Genomic DNA, 19,189 nt, shown 5'->3' on the forward strand with positions numbered 1-19,189 from the left:
AAACTTTAATTCCTTTTAATATTTTATTTTGGGTATCCCTGTAAAGAAAATAAAAATTGCTGCATAATTAATTTTGACTAACGTGTTTTGCAACACTTTTTTTATCATGGTACGAAGTAATCGTCATCAAAACAGTGTCTAATATCCGGATCTTAATCTACTTGAAATTACTAATTGTAAATAAAATATTTCTTTATCAGTTTACAAATTTTCTTACCTTAAAAATTCAAAGAAACGATTCTCCCTGTGTATACTACTATTCCGTAACGCGTGGTCCTCGCTAATCCCCGCTGATTCGGAAATTTTTGGGATCCCAACTTGCACTCATACTGTAAGTAGCATTTTAGATGTCTCATAAGTAGCATTGATGATAGTTAGGTGTTGACCATTACATGCATGAATATTGTTCATTTATAGATCTAAATTAAGAAGGCCATAAGTTGAGTGCGATCAAAGTATAGAATTTTCATGCTTAATGTCCTAGTACCTACCTACTACACAGCATAACTTAAACATTAAGCCTTTGTTTGGATTTTAATAAGAAAGAAAACTATAGGAAATAAATAAATAAGTAGATCAGTGATTTGTTTTAAAAAGATTGAAAATAAAAAGGAAATTAAGAAAAATAAAAAGAAAACTATATTTTGTTGCTTAGTTTTTAATTAAAAATAAAAAAATAATTAAAAGATGTAAATAATTGTCACAGTTAAAAGGTTAAATTATTTAAGAAATGTACGTATGAAATTTGATAGTTATAGATAGATTATATAATTAAATAATGAAAAAAGGAAAGAAAAGAATAGATAATATTGTTGTCTAACTAAAGAGTAAAGAATAACTTAATTGATTGAATTAGGTAAATATTATAAATTGTTAATTCTTATAAATAAAAAAGGTAAAAATTAGGAAGTGACCCCTTTTTAATTCTGTTCAGGACGCGAAATTACTGCAGCATGGGTCTTTGTTTAGCAAACGGAAAACCGGAAGATGCTGAATGGCATGCTTATCCCCACCACTTTCACGGCTTTCATGCGGACGTCGCTTTCTCATAGTCTCATTTGTTTCGTTATCGTCCTTTGATACGCTTTCTTTTTCTTTTCCTATTTATTTGTTTATTTTTGCCTTTTTCATAAACATCACATTCAAAAAGATTTCTTTTTTATCGGAAAATTCAGAAATAGTTGAAACATAAAATATTTTCTTAATTCTTAAAATTACAATTTTCAGAAATTAATAGAAAGAATTCATGCCTTTACAATAGAAAGAAGTTTTATATTATCCAATCGTAAATTAGTAAGTATTAATTAATTTTTATAATAACTAACTAAAATAATGACTTTTTTTAAAATAAAAAAAAAACTTATAAAGAGAATCCGAAGTCCGAGCAATAACAAACGGCGGTTTAAATAAACAGTTTCCCCCCCAAATCGACAAACGCTGCTTCTACCCCACCCACACCCACACCCCTGGTATTATTATATCTACCTCCAACACTTGCTCATTGCACTTCAATTCTTTCCTCTTTCTACCTTTGGCATGCCCTTCACAATGCAGAGATAACCTCTCCCTCTTCCCTCTCATATTCTTCGCTTTTTTCCGAATAGCCATAGGTTCGTCCATTTAACCTTTCTTTCTTTTCAAGCTATTCGGATCTACCCACATATTCACCGGAACCGCTCTCTTTTCCTTTTAATCTTTACATTTTTTCAGTTTTGCTGCTTTTATTTGAACGTTTTCTTTTTTCCGCTTTCTTTTTCTCTTAGCATGCAAACTTGGTTTCTTCTTGTGTTTGCGTAACGTTTTTGTGACTGGTGCAGTTTTGTTTCTGAGTTTCTGGCAGTGTAGATCTGTGTGAGTATTGTTGATTTCCCGTTGAACTCGTCTTTTCTTCTGTTTTCAATCCTTTGAATCTTTAGATATTGTTGTGGTTCCTCAATCCTTGCTAATGGAGTCTTTGTTGTTGAATTTCTGATCCGTTTTTTCTGGTTGTTTTAATTTTCTAGCTAATTCGTATTTGTTAAATTTGTTAGATCTGGTCGTTTTCCTTAATAAGACGATGTTCTCGGGTTATGAGAGATAAATATACATTTGAATTGTGCAAGCCTTCGACAGTCGTGAACGGAATCAATTTTTTTTTTCCTACTCCTCTCATAAGTCATAACTTGGCAATGTCATGGATTAAGTAATTCAAATGACTTATATTTATGTCCATGTATTTCGCCATTTAACTGCATAGATATTGGCAATTGAGTATTGCCACTGCTGATCCATGTCCAACATAGGGGATGATATTTAATTGTTGCTGTTTCATTACCAGGTCAAAATAATCTGTGAACGACTGCACCTGACAAAATGGCTCAAGCCAAATATACTAGAATAGATAATAATAATAAGCGACCGTCGAGTTACTGTTCAACAGTGACTATTGTCGTGTTTGTAGCTCTTTGCTTGTTTGGGATTTGGATGATGACATCGTCATCTGTTACGCCCGTGCAAAATGTAGATGTGTCTCAAGAGAATAACAATGAGGTGAAGGAACAGAGTGAGGCGAAGGAACAGCCAACTGACCCCTCTAATAACAATTCTCAGCAGTTTGAAGATAATCGGGGTGATCTGTCTGAGGATGCAACCAAAGGGGATGGTAGTGTCACCCCTGCTACAAACTATGACGTGACAGAAAAACAGGACGAGAAATCAGACGAAAAGTCTCAAGAAAAACCTTCTGAAGATACAAAAACAGAAAATCAAGATTCAAGTGTGAGCGAGAAGAGATCCGATTCCGACGAGAGCGAGAAGAGATCTGATTCTGATGAGAGCGAGAAAAAGTCTGATTCTGATGAGAGCGAGAAAAAGTCTGATTCTGATGAGAGCGAGAAGAAGTCTGATTCTGATGAGAGCGAGAAGAAGTCTGATTCTGATGAGAGCGAGAAGAAGTCTGAATATAATGAGACTGAAAAGAATTCTGAATCAAATGACTCGAGTGAAAGGGAGAATAAATCTGATTCAGATGAAAATGAAAAGAAGTCTGATGATGCAAGTGAAACAACAGATAAGACTGAAGAAAAAGTGGAACAAAGTAGTAACCAAGAGTCTGATGAAAACTCCAACGAGAAGAAAACAGATGACAATGCCAACAGTCAGGGTTCAAATGAGGTTTACCCTTCCGTGGCTCAGTCAGAGCTTCTGAATGAAAGTACCACTCAAAATGGTTCTTTTACAACTCAGGCAGCAGAGTCAAAGAATGAAAAGGAGTCTCAAGTATCCTCCAAGCAATCTGCTAATTGGAAACTGTGTAATGTCACTGCTGGCCCTGATTACATCCCATGCCTCGACAACTTGAAAGCAATTAAGAGTCTTCCAAGTACCAAACACTATGAACACAGAGAAAGGCAATGTCCTAAAGAATCTCCTACCTGCCTTGTCCCTCTTCCTGAAGGATACAAACGCCCGATTGAATGGCCCAAAAGCAGAGAGAAGGTAGACATCCACACAAATGCTTTTCAATTATCATTCCTTGTTTAAAATTTTATTCTTTCATCAAATAAGAAACTGTTTTCCTGCAGATATGGTATTCTAATGTTCCACACACTAAGCTTGCTGAATATAAGGGGCACCAGAATTGGGTGAAAGTTACAGGCGAGTACCTTACCTTTCCAGGTGGTGGAACCCAATTCAAACACGGTGCACTTCATTACATTGACACCATACAACAGGTAAAATATATACTCTATTATTGTCAGGGTTGACTATTAGTTGCTTTTAGTGTTGAGTCTTTATATACAAATCCGGATCACCTTTTGCTGCATGTTCAATAAAGCCATATTGTATGTGCTATTTTACCTTAAGGCACTAAAAGTATTAGATTCTCAAGATATTAAATGCTTGTTATTTTTATTTAAAATTATATATTAAAGACACATTAGCAAAACCCAAAAAACAAAAACTTTAATGTCGATTCCAACTTGTAGTGGGCATGCTTCTTGCTGATCCAACATTGACATTTCTTAGGTAACTGGTATGAGATTAAATTGTCCAACATTTTACAGTGATGATATCCAGAGCAAAGAAAAGTTTCGATACTATCTTGACATTAAATAAGTGATTGTAATATTTTTTGATGTCTAACCTTTGGGAGTGGGGGGAACCCTAATAGATAGGAACTGTAGGCAAGATGATGTTGGTAGACCTACAACTAGTAGATGAGAGTTGAGATAGAGAAGTGGCAGTACTTCTACAATGGGATTTGAGGTTCTACATTGAACTTCTTTGGCAATAGCAGAAAAAATGCTACTGGCCGGTAAATGTTACATTTTTGTAATGTCTAACTAGGGAAAAATCAGGTAGGTATGAACTATGTATCTATGCTGCACTAGGAGACAACTAAAAAATAGAGATATCAGCATTATTTCAACTTCTACAAAATAAATTTCTTTAGCAATAAAAGAAGTTTGACATGGTAATAAGTAAGAAAATTTTATGCTTTCTATGTGGATATTTGATATGTTTTCTTCAGGTTGTTGAATTATTCACTTAATATAAGGAACTTTGATGCCACAGTCTGTACCAGATATTGCTTGGGGCAATCGCTCACGTGTGATTTTAGATGTTGGGTGTGGTGTTGCCAGCTTTGGTGGCTTTCTCTTTGAAAGAGATGTACTTACAATGTCATTGGCACCAAAAGATGAACATGAAGCTCAGGTACAGTTTGCACTTGAAAGAGGGATTCCTGCTATATCTGCTGTGATGGGCACAAAGAGGCTTCCCTACCCTGGGAGAGTGTTTGATGTAGTCCATTGTGCACGGTGTAGAGTTCCATGGCATATAGAAGGTATTCAATGACCTGACATTTATTTTGGGGATTAGATGAATTCTTGTTCATACAAGCTTGAAATTTTTATGTAGCATTTTAGCACTTCCCCTGCTTGGGCATTTAGATTTTAAGACAACTTCCTTATACTGTATAGATAGTAAGTACTTGATGTAAAATTCATGTGAATCCAACTTGATTTTATTTTGGACTTTCTTCTTGTATACATGTAGGTGGCAAACTTCTTTTGGAGCTGAATAGAGTTTTGCGACCTGGTGGTTTCTTTGTATGGTCTGCTACTCCAATTTATCAGAAGCTTCCTGAAGATGTTGAAATATGGAATGGTAGATAATAATATACTATTGTCTGCCTCTATTAAGCAGTTTAACGTTGCTGCATTAGTTCTGACATTGTCTGACTTAATTTGCAGAAATGAAGGCACTAACAAAAGCAATGTGCTGGGAAGTTGTGTCCATCAGCAAGGATAAACTCAATGGAGTTGGTATAGCTGTGTATAAGAAACCAACTTCTAATGAGTGTTATGAGAAACGTTCTCAGAATCAGCCTCCTATATGTCCAGACTCTGACGATCCTAATGCAGCATGGTATTTCATCGTTAATTGAGACATTAGTAATTTCTTAATTAAAAATCAAAACAAAATAAAAGGAGTTTTTAACTAAGTTAAAATTGTTGACATTCATCTTTGACTGTCTCATAAAACATTGCAGAATTTTTTTTCTTCAATTTTTCCTCAAGGAACATATGTCTGAAACATATAAACAACTACAAACCAACCTTGTACTGTCCTTTTTTAACAATTGGATTCTGCTACAAATGAACAATGTTTCTTTCCGAAGTATGTAAAGTTACAACAAACCTGTAGTATTAACTTTATAGGATAGGACACTGGCATTCTCACACTACCTTTTTCTTAAACTTCTCCTGTGAAATAATTGGATTGCTTTACATTATACACACAAAAAAGGTGTGTAATATATGTGACTGCTGTCTAATCTCTCGGATGGCAGGAACGTTCCATTACAAGCTTGCATGCACAAAGTGCCAGTGAGTTCGACAGAACGTGGGTCACAATGGCCAGAGAAGTGGCCAGCAAGACTAACCAACATACCTTATTGGTTGACAAATTCTCAAGTTGGAGTTTATGGAAAACCTGCCCCTGAAGATTTTACTGCTGATTATGGACACTGGAAACGTATAGTGTCCAAGTCTTATCTTAATGGGATAGGAATTAATTGGTCCAATATGCGGAATGTCATGGATATGAGATCAGTCTATGGAGGGTGAGTGAAATTTGTTGTTTCCCATGTTACTCTGAATTATATTAACCGGCCATTTTGACATACTTCACTTGTTTTTTGGGCTACAGGTTTGCTGCTGCCTTGAAGGATTTGAATATTTGGGTCATGAATGTGGTTTCAGTAAATTCCGCAGACACACTTCCTCTTATTTATGAGCGAGGTCTCTTTGGCATGTATCATGATTGGTGTGAATCATTTAGCACCTATCCGAGGTCCTATGATCTACTTCATGCAGATAATCTATTTTCAAATATTAAGAACAGGTATTTCATTTCTCATTCATCACCAGTAAAATCTTTACGAAATATCTGTATAATTTCTTGTTTGGCTAATGTCAACCGGTCATGCAGGTGTAGTTTAAAAGCTGTAGTGGCTGAGATTGATCGGATTCTTAGGCCAGAGGGAAAGCTTATTGTCCGGGACACTGTTGAAATCATTAACGAGATGGAAAGTATGGTGAAGTCCATGCAGTGGGAGGTTCGCATGACTTACTCTAAAGATAAGGTGGGCTTTTTATGTGTCCAGAAGTCCATGTGGCGGCCTAAAGAATTGGAGACACTCGAGTATGCTATTGGTTAAGACGCCAGCAAGATTGTTATAGATGATTTTTCGGGTTTTGGCTGCTCAAAATTCTTTGTAACTGTACTTCCGTCATTATTATGTACCATTGTAGTTAGGTAATTAATTATGTGTTCGTCTTTTTTCTTTGGTAATTAATTTTGATCTCTGTTTACGGGTTGGTGTCTATTGGTGTAACATGGTGCCATAGTCAAGGAAATTTTATCACATTCTTTCATATATAAGTGGCTTTTTGGTAATTAATAGTAGTTGAGATTCTGGAAAAGTTATAGTGAGATGTTCACCAAAAGTTGGTGGTAATTATGTCATTGAATACATGGGCAGAGCAATATAGTATTGATTCACATTTCAAATATTGGAAGTCGGTGGCTTACTAGTACTTATGTCTTAAACAAAATTTTGAGATAGAAAAAAAGAAGAAGCATTGAAATTGGATTTTTTTTTAACAAAAAAAGAAAGATGCATGGGAAGGGTTCATTTATAATTTCAACTAAATTATCGAAACCCATAATATATTAATCACTATCACTAGAAAGATTTGGTATATTTCGATACTTCAACTCAGATTGTGTCAGACTAAAAAAACTCGAGTTTAAGGTTCCAAAAAAAATAATTCAAACTTAATTTGTTCAACTTATGCTTTTTAAAATGGTTAGATTATGTTCTTGAAGAGAAGTAAATTTTGTTAAGAGTAATTAAGTTTCAAACTAAGAATTAGTCTTATAAATTATAATCTTAAAAAATTAAAATTATAAATAAGAATATATGAAAGTCTTACCAAAAGCAGAGTGAAATATTCTAATTAGGAAGTTTGAACTTTGAAAAGAACATGCCATCAAACTAAGCCCATTTTTACAGTTGAGATTCAGCAACTTTATTAGTGACTTCTATGATTTACGACACGTGAGACAAGATGAAAATTTCGCCTCTAGTTTTTTGTCTGCGATATAGTTGTTGCCTTGAATTCTCTGTCAACAATTTTACGATGGTCAAATTAATATCATTTTCTTTAAACATTTAACTTTGTAATGAGTTCTTTATAAGAGGGCAACGTTGCACGCTTTTTAGTCCTTGGCAAAAATAAAACTACGATAAAAACCCTAACAAAACCGAAAAAAGATTCATGCTAATATGATTCAAAATCATTACATTATAGAGTCAGAGACAGATTAGAAAATGATAAAAGGATACATGAATAGTAATGGTTATTGAAAATGCTGATGAGTACGGAATTTTTTGTGTAAAAGAATTTAATTTGAATGTACATAATTTCCTTTTATAATCTCATCTAATCAGAAATTTATATATATATATATATATATATATATATATATATATATATATATATATATATACACACACATATATATATATATATATAAATTATATTTGTATTGATTTTTAAGTAATTAACAGTGCAAATATTTTCGGTGCACGAAAATTAATTTATTCATAAATTATGTACAATCAGTGATTTCAGTAAAACACTTATTCATATTTTTAAAATTTTCAACTATTTTTTATTTTAAAAAGGGACTGATCCACTTTAATTAATAATTTGTTCAATTGGTAGAAAAATTCTTAAAGATATAAAATTGCTAGATAGCTATTACATAGAGTTTAACTTTTATGTATGTTTATACTATTAGTCAATGAGAAATTATAGTACTTTAAGACAATTATATATGTGTGAGAGAGAAAGAGAGTAAATGGAATTATTTTTAATTGCGAAACATGAATATATTTAATAGAAATAGTTATTCAGTTTTCTTCAATAAAAGAATTAATAAAAAAATATTCTAAGATAATTGGAGAATTATTCATTTTCTAATTCACCTAAAACAATGATAAAAACTACGACCTAGTTGTGAAATGTCAATAATAGGGTTATCTAACATCTAGAGCGAGTCCAGGGGATTTCACTGGTGAAAATCCACCGCACCCATTTTTTTTCCATGTCCTAATTAACCCTTCTAATTACTTGCCTATTTTCATGCCTCTCTTTCAGTTTATCTATACAATATAATTAATTAACAAATATCCTAAATGCTCGATCATTTCCCTCCCCTCACACTATCTTTGATTCGGACGAATCAAAAATAAAATTCCCCTCCCCCTCATCAACAATAATAATATTGTCATGGAAGATGAGAGCCATAATAACATTTTGCCAAATGGATTCAACACAGGAAGCACCGAAAGTCCTTGCTTAAAGACAAGCACCATGACCACACAACACAACAATAACAATAATCATCAGAACCATAGCAACAAAGAACAGGACCGGTTTCTCCCTATAGCCAACGTGGGAAGAATCATGAAAAAAGTGATTCCCCCAAACGGCAAAATCTCAAAGGATGCAAAAGAGACAGTTCAAGAATGTGTATCCGAGTTCATAAGTTTTGTGACAGGGGAAGCTTCTGACAAATGCCAGAGGGAAAAGAGAAAGACCATCAATGGAGACGATGTCATATGGGCCATCACAACCCTAGGCTTTGAGGATTACGTGGAACCCTTGAAAACTTACCTCCAGAAATATAAAGAGATAGAAGGAGAAAAACTTAACATTCCGAAGCAACTACGTTCTGAACAAAGGCTACATCAACATCAGCAAAACCATAATAATAATCACGACGAAAATAATAATCAACCATTCAATGGTGCATATGCCTCATCAAATCTCATTTCTCAGCCTCCTTATGTGCCCACTGATCAGAAGTTTTCACTGCCCTTCTCCCCAAACTCGATTCAGAATCAGCTACGGCAGCAAGAACAGATTGATTCAGTGGGGCACTGGTACGAATAGACCAAACTTTTATTTTGAGTTTCATTTTTTTTCTATATATTGTAATTCTATATACATCATAATTATGCGTATAAAGAATATAATGTATTGTTTAGATCGAGTTTAATTTTTCATGAAAATAAATTGAGGTTAGAATTTTTCTGTTTCTTCTTGGTGTAAATCATTTGGATATATACAATTACATATAAGGTTTGTTGGGGACACAATTCCACGTGCGGTTAGACAACTGACTCGATCGGTTATATACATCTCACAACAATTTAAGCATTTTTAGGTTCTGCTAATGTGTTCCTCCTAACATGCATGCATATCTACGGTAGACGTACGTCTAATAAGTGTGTGCTACTCGCAAACTCGCAATATTATGAACTCAGATTTTCTACTTCTCCTTCACCTTTTCTCTAATTGTTTTTCTCATATACTCAAACTCCATGAAATTACACTAAGCATTTATATCGGTCTCACTTGTATTAAGTGAGTCTCGTATAAATTTTAATTATTTCAAAAATTAATTTTATACCATGTGATAATTAATTATTTTAAAATTTTAATTATATTATGAATAAACAATACATGTAATGTTAATTTAAAACATTTATTTTACATTATTGTCTAATCTCGAACTACTTTATATAAGTTTAGTAACTTTTATAACAAAATAGCTAAATAGCTAAGAGTGTAATATAATATATGTCATTAAACTCTTATATTGTAGATTTATTCAACAAGTTATTTTATATTTAACATACAATAAAGTACCGCTTATAGTGTGAATCAACTCATATATGCAAGGATAATTCTTGTACGTCTTACAAGAAGTGCGAGATTGAATTGGAGTCAATCTCAAATTTTAAGAATTATAATTAATGTATGTGTTTGGTTGTGTATTATCTTGTTCTTAGGTTTTGTCCAATGGATTATATTTATACAAGAGTTGACTACACTGTGTTGGTTAACCATTAATGTGAGGATGAAGAGAAATTCTTACTTTTATATATGTGTATCCATATTTCATATTTTTATTATTGTACCTCATAACTTATAAATGTAAGATTATTCATTTTATAAATCCAATTAATTATATAATTAAGCTTTTGAAATGCTTTTCCTCTAAGAAAATATTACCGAAGAAAGAATATAAATATGTTGAACTTTTTTATGCTTAAAAAATTATTAGTTTAAATAATAGAATGTTGTTGTAAAGTAATTATAAATATGTCTCAATAATTTTTTTACCTATAATATTGCTTTTGAAATATTTATCAATTTTTGTAATGATTAATTTCGTTAAAAAATCTAATTAATTACTTTTAATTAGATTTCCTTTTTCAACTATGTTTTTCATTCACAAAACTTAGAATCAAGATATTACTTAAAACAATTTAGTCTAATATCATTCGGACTAATGAATACAAATAATTTGAATAAACATTTTCAATAAACACTTAATTAAGAAAAAGATAAGGAAAAAATTGAACTTTTTCTTACTTAAAATCAGTTTATGCATGTCAATTTTTTTAAAGAACTTTTCTTTATTTAACTTTTTCATAAACAGTGCATTTACTGATCACTTAATAGAATTCAATATTTAAAGTAGGGGAGACCCTTTTTCTTGGACTCAACACGATCATCGATCCTTATGCTATTCGCTGTTGGCCATTCGCATTTCTCATACTTACAGAAAATAAAACTGTGACTGATTGGCTTCCTGAATATAGTCATGAGTTCCCCATATCACATCCATATTGGTTGAATAATTTTTTTAGTGGTTAATTAGGACTTCTAGCTCATTCTTTTTTTAAATCACTAAATTAATTTTATAATTCTTAAATTTTGGTTTAATAAAAAAAATTGACAATTAAAATTTCATAAGATTCACGTCACCCAGCAAATATTATATCTACAACTGTCTGAAAAAAAAATCAGATTTATATAATATATGTAACTTTAAAGCAACTTTAATTATTTTACCAACTAAACAAGATGATTTTACTAAAGATATTTAGCTCAATTGGTTGATTAAGTGTTTGAGTGTTATAAATTTTTTGATATCGTGTTTAATTTATACAGATAAAAAAATAATATAATTTTTTTTCTCAATTCACTTTTAACTATCATACAAAAAATAATTTTAACTTTTTAATGATTATTTAATTTATATGAGTTGGTTGGACACAAAACAGTTTTTTTAACATCTCATTTTTACTTTTTCTCTTTCTGTCAATCGCTCTCTGACTTTCTGTTTTTTTTTTTTAAGTGTGCTTATAGTAAATTTTAACCAATTATAAAATTTGTGTTAGGAAAGTGTGTTGTCACTCCTCTGTAGAATTTGGTTCCGGGAGAGGAAGAAATACACATTCAATGGCTAATTAGAGAAAATCATTATCTGAACCACCCCCGTCTTGTTTTTAAATCATTGATGATCTAGCAAAAATATTTATGGGGGTGTAAATGTGTTCAAATGAGTCGAATTCTCTAGGCTCAAGTTTACCCTAAAAAATATATGGTACCTAAGTTTGATTTATCAGGACTGGACTTTAGGCTTAGCCATAGAAACTCAATTATATACCCATTTAAAAAGGATAAATGTGTACAACTAATAGATAATTTAATAAGGAACTTTTGTTTGTTTTGTAAAAAAAAAAAACAATATAAGATGAATGATAGGGAAAAACTATACCAAGCAATCATCTGAACTTTTTGTTTTACCATTCACTATTACAAAAAGTAGTTTTAACATCGGCTTATTAACATCGGTTTTTTACAAAACCGATGTTAAGTTAAACGCGGTGGCATATTTGTAAATAAAGTATCATTCTTAACATCGGTTTTCCAAAAAACCGATGTTAACTAATGATGTTAACATCGGTTTTCCAAAAAACCGATGTTAATGCATACACGTTAACATCGGTTTTTGAAAAACCGATGTTAACAAATGATGTTAACATCGGTTTTTTGGAAAACCGATGTTAACATCATTAGTTAACATCGGTTTTTTGGAAAATCGATGTTAACATCATTAGTTAACATCGGTTTTTTAAAAAACTGATGTTGTAAGTGACATTTAACATCGGTTTTTTAAAAAACTGATGTTGTAAGTGACATTTAACATCGGTTTTTTAAAAAACTGATGTTGTAAGTGACATTTAACCAACATACAAATGGACGTAAAATTTAATATTTTGGTTATTACCAAATGCATTGTGTTAAGAGTAAATAGTGGATGCTACTAAAAAAAAGAGTAAATAGTATATGTTAATAATTTTATTTTTTACACTAATATTTAATAATAAATTATTATGTACAATTTTTTTTCATGTTAGTTATCCTAAAAATTGTAGTAATAATAAATTTTAACTAATGAATGATATAAAAAAATTATATGATTTCTTTATAGAAATTAAAATCTTGCGTAACTTTTTTTTGTCAAAGATCGATCTACTGCAAATGTCCAAATGTAGTGTGTGACTACTATCCAAGTAAGTGTAGGGTCGGATTGATTAATTTTTTTTATTCGTAAAAATTAAACATAAAAATATATAATAACTATTCAACCAAGAAAAGACAAAAAAAAATAATTGTTTAGTCAGATCTCTATGACCGATAAAATAATTTATTTCAATGGACATATTTCAGAATAAATATAAAATCATTGTTATTTATAAAAAAATTCTAAAAATTAATTTAAGATATGATTCTTGCATAATATTAAATACATGCCGTTAAAAAGATACATATTTTAGAAAAAAACGTTAAAGAACATAAAATACTACGTCAATTGGTTAAAAATTAAAAAAAAATAAAATCAATTAACAGTTTCACTGCAATCGTGGATTTTACATTAGGAGATGCTAAACCGAAAATACACTTAAAAATAACTGATTGATAAGTATTTATAATAAAATTAAATAAAAATTATACTGGTAGTAGTATTCAATAATATTAAATAAAAATTATACTGATAAGTATTTATAATCTCTTGTGATTTATATAATAATTTTTTTTAAATTTTTTAATTAATATTCTATGAGCACCAATTCAATGTCAGCCTAACATAAAATGAAGCTTAAAACGTAAATTGAGAAAGGATTTTCTACTTTAAAGAAAATAGTGATTTGTGGGGGCATTCATTCGACCATTCCGAGTGGACTAAAGTTGATGGCTGCGTATTTGTGTTTTCCCATATCCATTGATTGCTACGATGTCAAATACACCACAGGATTATGCAAACAGTTTGTTGCTTCACAGGATTGAACGCTTCCAACAGACTGAAGACTAATTGGTTAATTAAGACTTTCAGCAGTAAGAATGCGATCAGAAACCTCATGGATTTGTAGTTTTTTAATAACCCTAAAATTTGAATCACTTAAAAAAATTTAAATTACTTATTTGGTTTTTATAATTTTTATAATTTACATTTTACTTCTCTAAAAATATATTTTTTAATTTTTATAAAAATTAAAAGAGAATTAAAATATAAATTATAATAATTAAAAAAAATTAGTTTCACACCATTGAGACCAAAAAGATTAATAAAAGAGAGAAAAGAAGAGATAGGTTGTGAATTTAAATTTTTCACTAACAAAAATTAATAAATTAATAATTAATATTTATCAATTAAATAAAAATTATATTTGTATTTATTTTTAAGGACGCTACTCAAGTAAGAGTCCTTTCCTTCATGTCAATAATTTTAAATGTAACATTTTCATTGTAATTTCCATTCATATGGTACAATAAAAGATGGTAGTTTTGAGAACGAAGGACTATAGAAAAAAAGAAAAAAAAATTACTTTTAGGGACATTCAGTAGTAAAGAAGTTTTTCATGTTCGATATCATAATTTTTAATAATCATGACATGAAAATTATATTTTTTTTGAATCAATCAAATTTATTTGATTGATTATTAAAAAAAATTAGATAAATTTTCTAAGAATCCATATTTTTACTAATTATTTAAATTATTTACCATATTATATAATTTAATAAAAAATATAATTTTTTTATTATAATAAAAAAAATTAAACTGAAAAAAATAAAATTTCTAACTCTCTCCATGGAAAAAAATTTCGTGAAAAATTGATTAAAAACATTTTCACAAAATATCTTTTCTCGTAAATTTTATTTTTTAAAAATACCTATCAAACATCAAAAACTAAGATGAGTCTTGATTTGAGTGTTTATTTTCTGTTTTTTATTTTTTATTTTCATTTTTTGAAAATAATTTTTATTTTTAAATTTTCAAGATTTAAAAAATATTTATCAACAAAAAAATACTCTAAAGTGTTATCATATTTTCACTTATTTAGAAAAATTAAAAACATTTGTTGTTTTTAATTTTGATTCTATTTTTTAAAATATTTTTTGATAAAATATTTTTTAAAAAATTTGAAACAAAAATATTTTTACTCTTATATTCTATTTTTAAAAAAAATAAAAACAGAAGCAAATCAAACAAAACACCACCTAAATTTTTTAACCTATGATTCTAAAAAAACAAAAAATCTTTCTCCTATCAAACGTCCTCTTTAGCAAATTGCTCGATGAAATACGAGTCAAACAATTTTATATTTTTGCTAAAATAGTTTCAAAATATAATAATAATAATAATAATTCACACCTTCAATTTAAAGGTTACTGTAATTTGTTTTTTAATAGCTAAAGCGCACACATCACTCCTCACTCACTCGGCGGCACACACAAAACCCTTTCTCAGTCACTCACTCGGCAAAAGAGAAGCGTCGACGGTCTGCACACGGTGGGTGCTTCATCGACGGCAGCGACCTGTGGCGGAGGACAGGGTTCCCTTCGCTCTTGGAGTTCGCATCGGGCAGAGAAGCTTCTCTGCATTGCGCTGGGACGCAAAACCCTTGCAGCAATCAGCACCACGGCGCAGCCGCACACCTCTGAGACGCCACCGCAATCAGGTTTGCGTCTCTTTTGTTTGGCTCTCTTATTGAACTTTGCTTCTTTTTTTTTTGTGGTTGGGGCAAATACCTCTCTAAATGCAGGTTGTTATTGTTGTTTTTGTTAGAGTCTTGAGCTTAAGGTTTTGCTTCGTCTCCGAGTGGTTAACTCATTTCGAAGTCCGTTTGATTAATTTTAGGTCTCGATTTTGAGTTCGGAGGTGGCATTGATGAATTGCTCTGCATTCCGCTTATTTCTTGCTCTTTGAAGTTTGAAAACAGTGAACAGACAAGGCTTAATTATTTGTTTTTTTTAAAATTAATTATGTTCATTGCTAATAATTATTTTTTTGCAAAGCAAATGTTCTTTAATTAAAGACGTGTTTGAGAATCGTTCTATTCTCAAAATTTTGAATAAAAACTAAACTAGGTAAGACGGAAAAGGAAATTAACTATGGTCATTAAAGCTTACAAATCTTTCAATGGATGTCGATGACAGATGATAAAAAACGTAGAAAAAAATAAATGATGAAATAATGAAAATACTGCATTCTAAGAAATTTTTAGTGCTCTTAATTAGTATTCAGTCAAGAATGAATCAAAACTCAAAAGTATTGAGATTCGTTTAGAGTACTGATATTGAAAATTGAAAGTCTAAATATATTTTAAGAGGATAAAGGTTATCAACTATTAAGCATGTTAATTAATTGATGTGAAGTTGTTTTAATTTAATCAAAATTTTGCTGTCCATCTTGTGCATTCGGACAAGTTATCTATAGTAAAAATTATATTTGTGCTCTGAAAAAAAAAATTAAGGTTAACTGCCAACATATGTTCTTATGACTATCATTTTGTTTATGCTTTCAATTGATTCATATACTTGTCTTTTTTTTTAAAAAAAAAAAAATAGTCTTTAAACAATTTTTTGTGCCAATTTAACTCCGTGAAAAGATTTTTGTAATAGTTTTTTACGTCACTAAAACTTGTTACCAAACCTTTTTTTTATGTAAGTGCAAGGACTAAAATTTATTGTTTTATGGCTTAAAGACTAAAACTTAAAATGAATTTGAATAGTTTGAACTTATCATTTCGTAAGAATCCATACGCAGCCCACCGCTATACCAAATTCCACATCTATTTCATAAACTTTGTCAAATATAGATAAGCAAGGAGGAAATAAAAAGAATGAAAGAGATAAAAAAAAGTATAATTTTTTTTTATAAAAAAAACATAATTATTTGATCTCGTGTGATACACCGTCAGTTTCATTAAATTAAAATAATTTCACATTAATTGATTTAGTCTTAATGATATATAGAGTGTGATATGATTGATAGTAGTGTTGTTAATTAGTTCAGCAGACTTTAGCGCACAATCCAGAGAAGTGATTGAGATTATTTTCTTGGTGTTCTTTTTGGAACTATGCTTCTTGAATGATTGAGATTTGTTCAAATTCATTGAACCCCACAAAAGAATTAATGGTGAAAGCCGACTAGACGAACCATGTGTTGGCATTTTTTAACTCTTCCCGTCCTCCTTTCTTTGTTTATTGGATAGAATTAGAATATTTGAAACTGGTCCATTGCTATGGAGATCACTGGCCTAGCTAGCAAACACCTTACACCTGTGACTGGATCTTTCGATCTGGACCGTCCACAAGTTAATACGATTAAGTTGAGTCTTTTGTCAAGATCAAATCTTAATTACAAAATTCTCCAACAGCCCATGTGTCTAACCCTCGTACCCCAATACTATACCTAATCATGGATTAATTTTGTCTCAGAAAGAAGGTGCATTTCAATTAATAATGTTATTCATCTTATACAAAGCCTAACCCATGTGCACAACAGAAACAGAGTTGGTTTATTTATTTATATTTGATCAGCTAGATCTATAAAATATAGTGCTTCTTTCTTCTCCATTTTTTAACAGTTGATAAAATTATTTATTTATCTACGATGTATTCCTGGTATGTTCATGTGCAGGAATTTGACAAAGCGTATGGTCCGGTCTGGCATTGCATTGTAGGCTCAAATTTTGGCTCATTTGTGACACATTCAACGGGGTGTTTTCTTTATTTTTCAATGGAAAATTTATATATACTACTGTTCAAGACCAAAGTTAAGAAGGCGTTGGATTAAGGTACATATTAATTATACATATAAGATTCAGCAACTACTTTTTAGAAGTTGTACATATCTCTCGTGTGATCTTGTGAGAGGTAATAGAAGTTGTGTGTATAATTTAGAATAAATTATTCTCGTATCTTCTGAGCGCTTGTTATACTTAATCTTACTCTTTTTTTTTTTATCATACACAAGATTGTCTTATGTAGGTGTTCATTCAGTTATTTCTTTGATTCTTGTTTTCATTTTGGACCGTGCTGCTCATCATCACAGGTACAAATGTTTGTTACCAATGAATATTTTTATTACGTGTTCACTGCCATTAATGACAATTGATATATGCTATACAAATTGTGTTCATGATGAGTGAACCTTAGATTCCCGTTTGAGATTGGATGCAATGATTCTTGCGGACAGTTTGCATTAATCATTGTATTCAATCTTGAATTGTCCGTTTGGACAGTTTGGGGAGACTGATATTTTTATGGTAGATTCATGTGTTAAGGTTAAAATTATTTTGTTTAATTTGATGAAATTTTGGTAATGCATTTCTAGTTGTTCTCTGAGTGCATACTTGATTATCGGGAAATTAATTTCACCGATTTCATGTCGTGTACTTAGAGACCAATGCGAAATGCTGCCAAAATTTTGTCAAATTTAACAAAATAGAATTAACCCTGATGTATGAAGCTACCATAAAAGACGGTCTTGCCGAATGGGATAGGGCCACACCTTTAATAAAAAAGTGAGATTTTCATGCATCGAATAACTTTGAGAGTATGACCGAGTTATTACTTAGATGGATCGAAGTTGGATGAATCAAAGTCGCATCAGCCCAGAATATGAGGAAGGCGTCGAGCAATTCTTACAATTTGCTTCAGAAAGAGGTCAACCGGATGAAGATGGAAAATATTATTGTCCTTGCATCAATTGTTTGAATGGAAGACGACAAATACTGGATGACATACGAGAGCATCTGTTGTGTGATGGAATTAAGAGGAATTATACGACGTGGATATGGCATGGTGAAATGACAGACATGCAGAGTGGGCAACAATCCGAACCGTTTGATGTAGAAATGGGAGATCGCTTGGAGGATATGATTCGTGACCTTGGACAAGAGTCTTTTCAGCAAGCACATGCCCCTATGTATGATACATTACAAACTGATTCAAAGAAACCTTTGTATCCGGGGTGCAAGAATTCCAAGGTGTTGTGGTATCTTCCGATCATTCCAAGGTTTAAGCGTATGTTTGCTAATGGAGACGACGCAAAAGACCTTACATGGCATGCAAATGAGAGAAACTGTGATGGAATGCTTCGTCATCCGGCTGATTCCTTGCAATGGAAGAAGATAGACCGTTTGTATCCGGATTTTGGCAAAGAGGCAAGAAATCTTAGGCTTGGACTAGCCACTGATGGAATGAATCCATATGGCAGTTTAAGCACGCAACACAGTTCGTGGCCAGTTTTGCTAGTGATTTACAATTTGCCTCCTTGGTTGTGTATGAAACGAAAATACATGATGTTGTCTATGATGATAACGGGCCCAAGACAGCCAGGAAATGACATCGATGTTTATCTCAATCCCTTGATTGAAGACCTTACAAAGTTGTGGGACGAAGGAGTTTTAGTGTTTGATGG

At 31.3% G+C, this 19,189-nt stretch overlaps 3 protein-coding genes across 4 annotated transcripts; all 3 read left to right on the forward strand.

Moving 5' to 3' along the window:
• The first annotated feature begins 1,459 nt into the window (after positions 1-1,459).
• LOC114420924 (probable methyltransferase PMT26) lies at positions 1,460-6,971 on the forward strand. Of its 2 annotated transcripts, none has more exons than XM_028386631.1 (9): positions 1,460-1,610; positions 2,318-3,477; positions 3,564-3,713; positions 4,558-4,828; positions 5,041-5,151; positions 5,238-5,412; positions 5,837-6,109; positions 6,196-6,390; positions 6,478-6,971. In XM_028386631.1, the coding sequence occupies exons 2-9, from the start codon at positions 2,353-2,355 to the stop codon at positions 6,704-6,706; spliced, it is 2,529 nt and encodes an 842-aa protein (XP_028242432.1). In that variant the 5' UTR covers positions 1,460-1,610; positions 2,318-2,352; the 3' UTR covers positions 6,707-6,971. The 2 variants fall into 2 exon arrangements, with proteins under 2 accessions (XP_028242432.1, XP_028242433.1); XM_028386632.1 differs by lacking the exon at positions 1,460-1,610 and adding an exon at positions 1,638-1,851.
• A 1,875-nt stretch (positions 6,972-8,846) lies between these two features.
• LOC114422077 (nuclear transcription factor Y subunit B-3-like) lies at positions 8,847-9,512 on the forward strand. The gene has a single exon (XM_028388269.1). It carries the CDS (start codon positions 8,847-8,849, stop codon positions 9,510-9,512), a length of 666 nt encoding a protein of 221 aa, XP_028244070.1.
• A 5,161-nt stretch (positions 9,513-14,673) lies between these two features.
• On the forward strand, positions 14,674-17,703 carry LOC114424702. Its single transcript, XM_028391552.1, has 3 exons — positions 14,674-14,691; positions 15,147-15,440; positions 17,405-17,703. Exons 1-3 carry the CDS (start codon positions 14,674-14,676, stop codon positions 17,558-17,560), a joined length of 468 nt encoding a protein of 155 aa, XP_028247353.1. The 3' UTR covers positions 17,561-17,703.
• Positions 17,704-19,189: the final 1,486 nt, after the last annotated feature.

This window comes from Glycine soja, chromosome 8 (genome assembly GCF_004193775.1).
Source record: "Glycine soja cultivar W05 chromosome 8, ASM419377v2, whole genome shotgun sequence".
Taxonomy (NCBI): domain Eukaryota; kingdom Viridiplantae; phylum Streptophyta; class Magnoliopsida; order Fabales; family Fabaceae; genus Glycine; species Glycine soja.

What these genes read in the sequence shown, in the direction of transcription:
- LOC114422077 (XM_028388269.1), top strand. Translation starts at nt 8,847, where the DNA reads ATGGAAGATGAGAGCCATAATAACATTTTGCCAAATGGATTCAACACA.
- LOC114424702 (XM_028391552.1), top strand. An exon ending in TGAGACGCCACCGCAATCAG is followed by an intron (nt 15,441 to 17,404) that starts GTTTGCGTCTCT and finishes GTTCATGTGCAG; the next exon opens with GAATTTGACAAAGCGTATGG.
- LOC114420924 (XM_028386631.1), top strand. Translation starts at nt 2,353, where the DNA reads ATGGCTCAAGCCAAATATACTAGAATAGATAATAATAATAAGCGACCG. An exon ending in AGTTCCATGGCATATAGAAG is followed by an intron (nt 4,829 to 5,040) that starts GTATTCAATGAC and finishes GTATACATGTAG; the next exon opens with GTGGCAAACTTCTTTTGGAG. An exon ending in TTTTCAAATATTAAGAACAG is followed by an intron (nt 6,391 to 6,477) that starts GTATTTCATTTC and finishes CCGGTCATGCAG; the next exon opens with GTGTAGTTTAAAAGCTGTAG.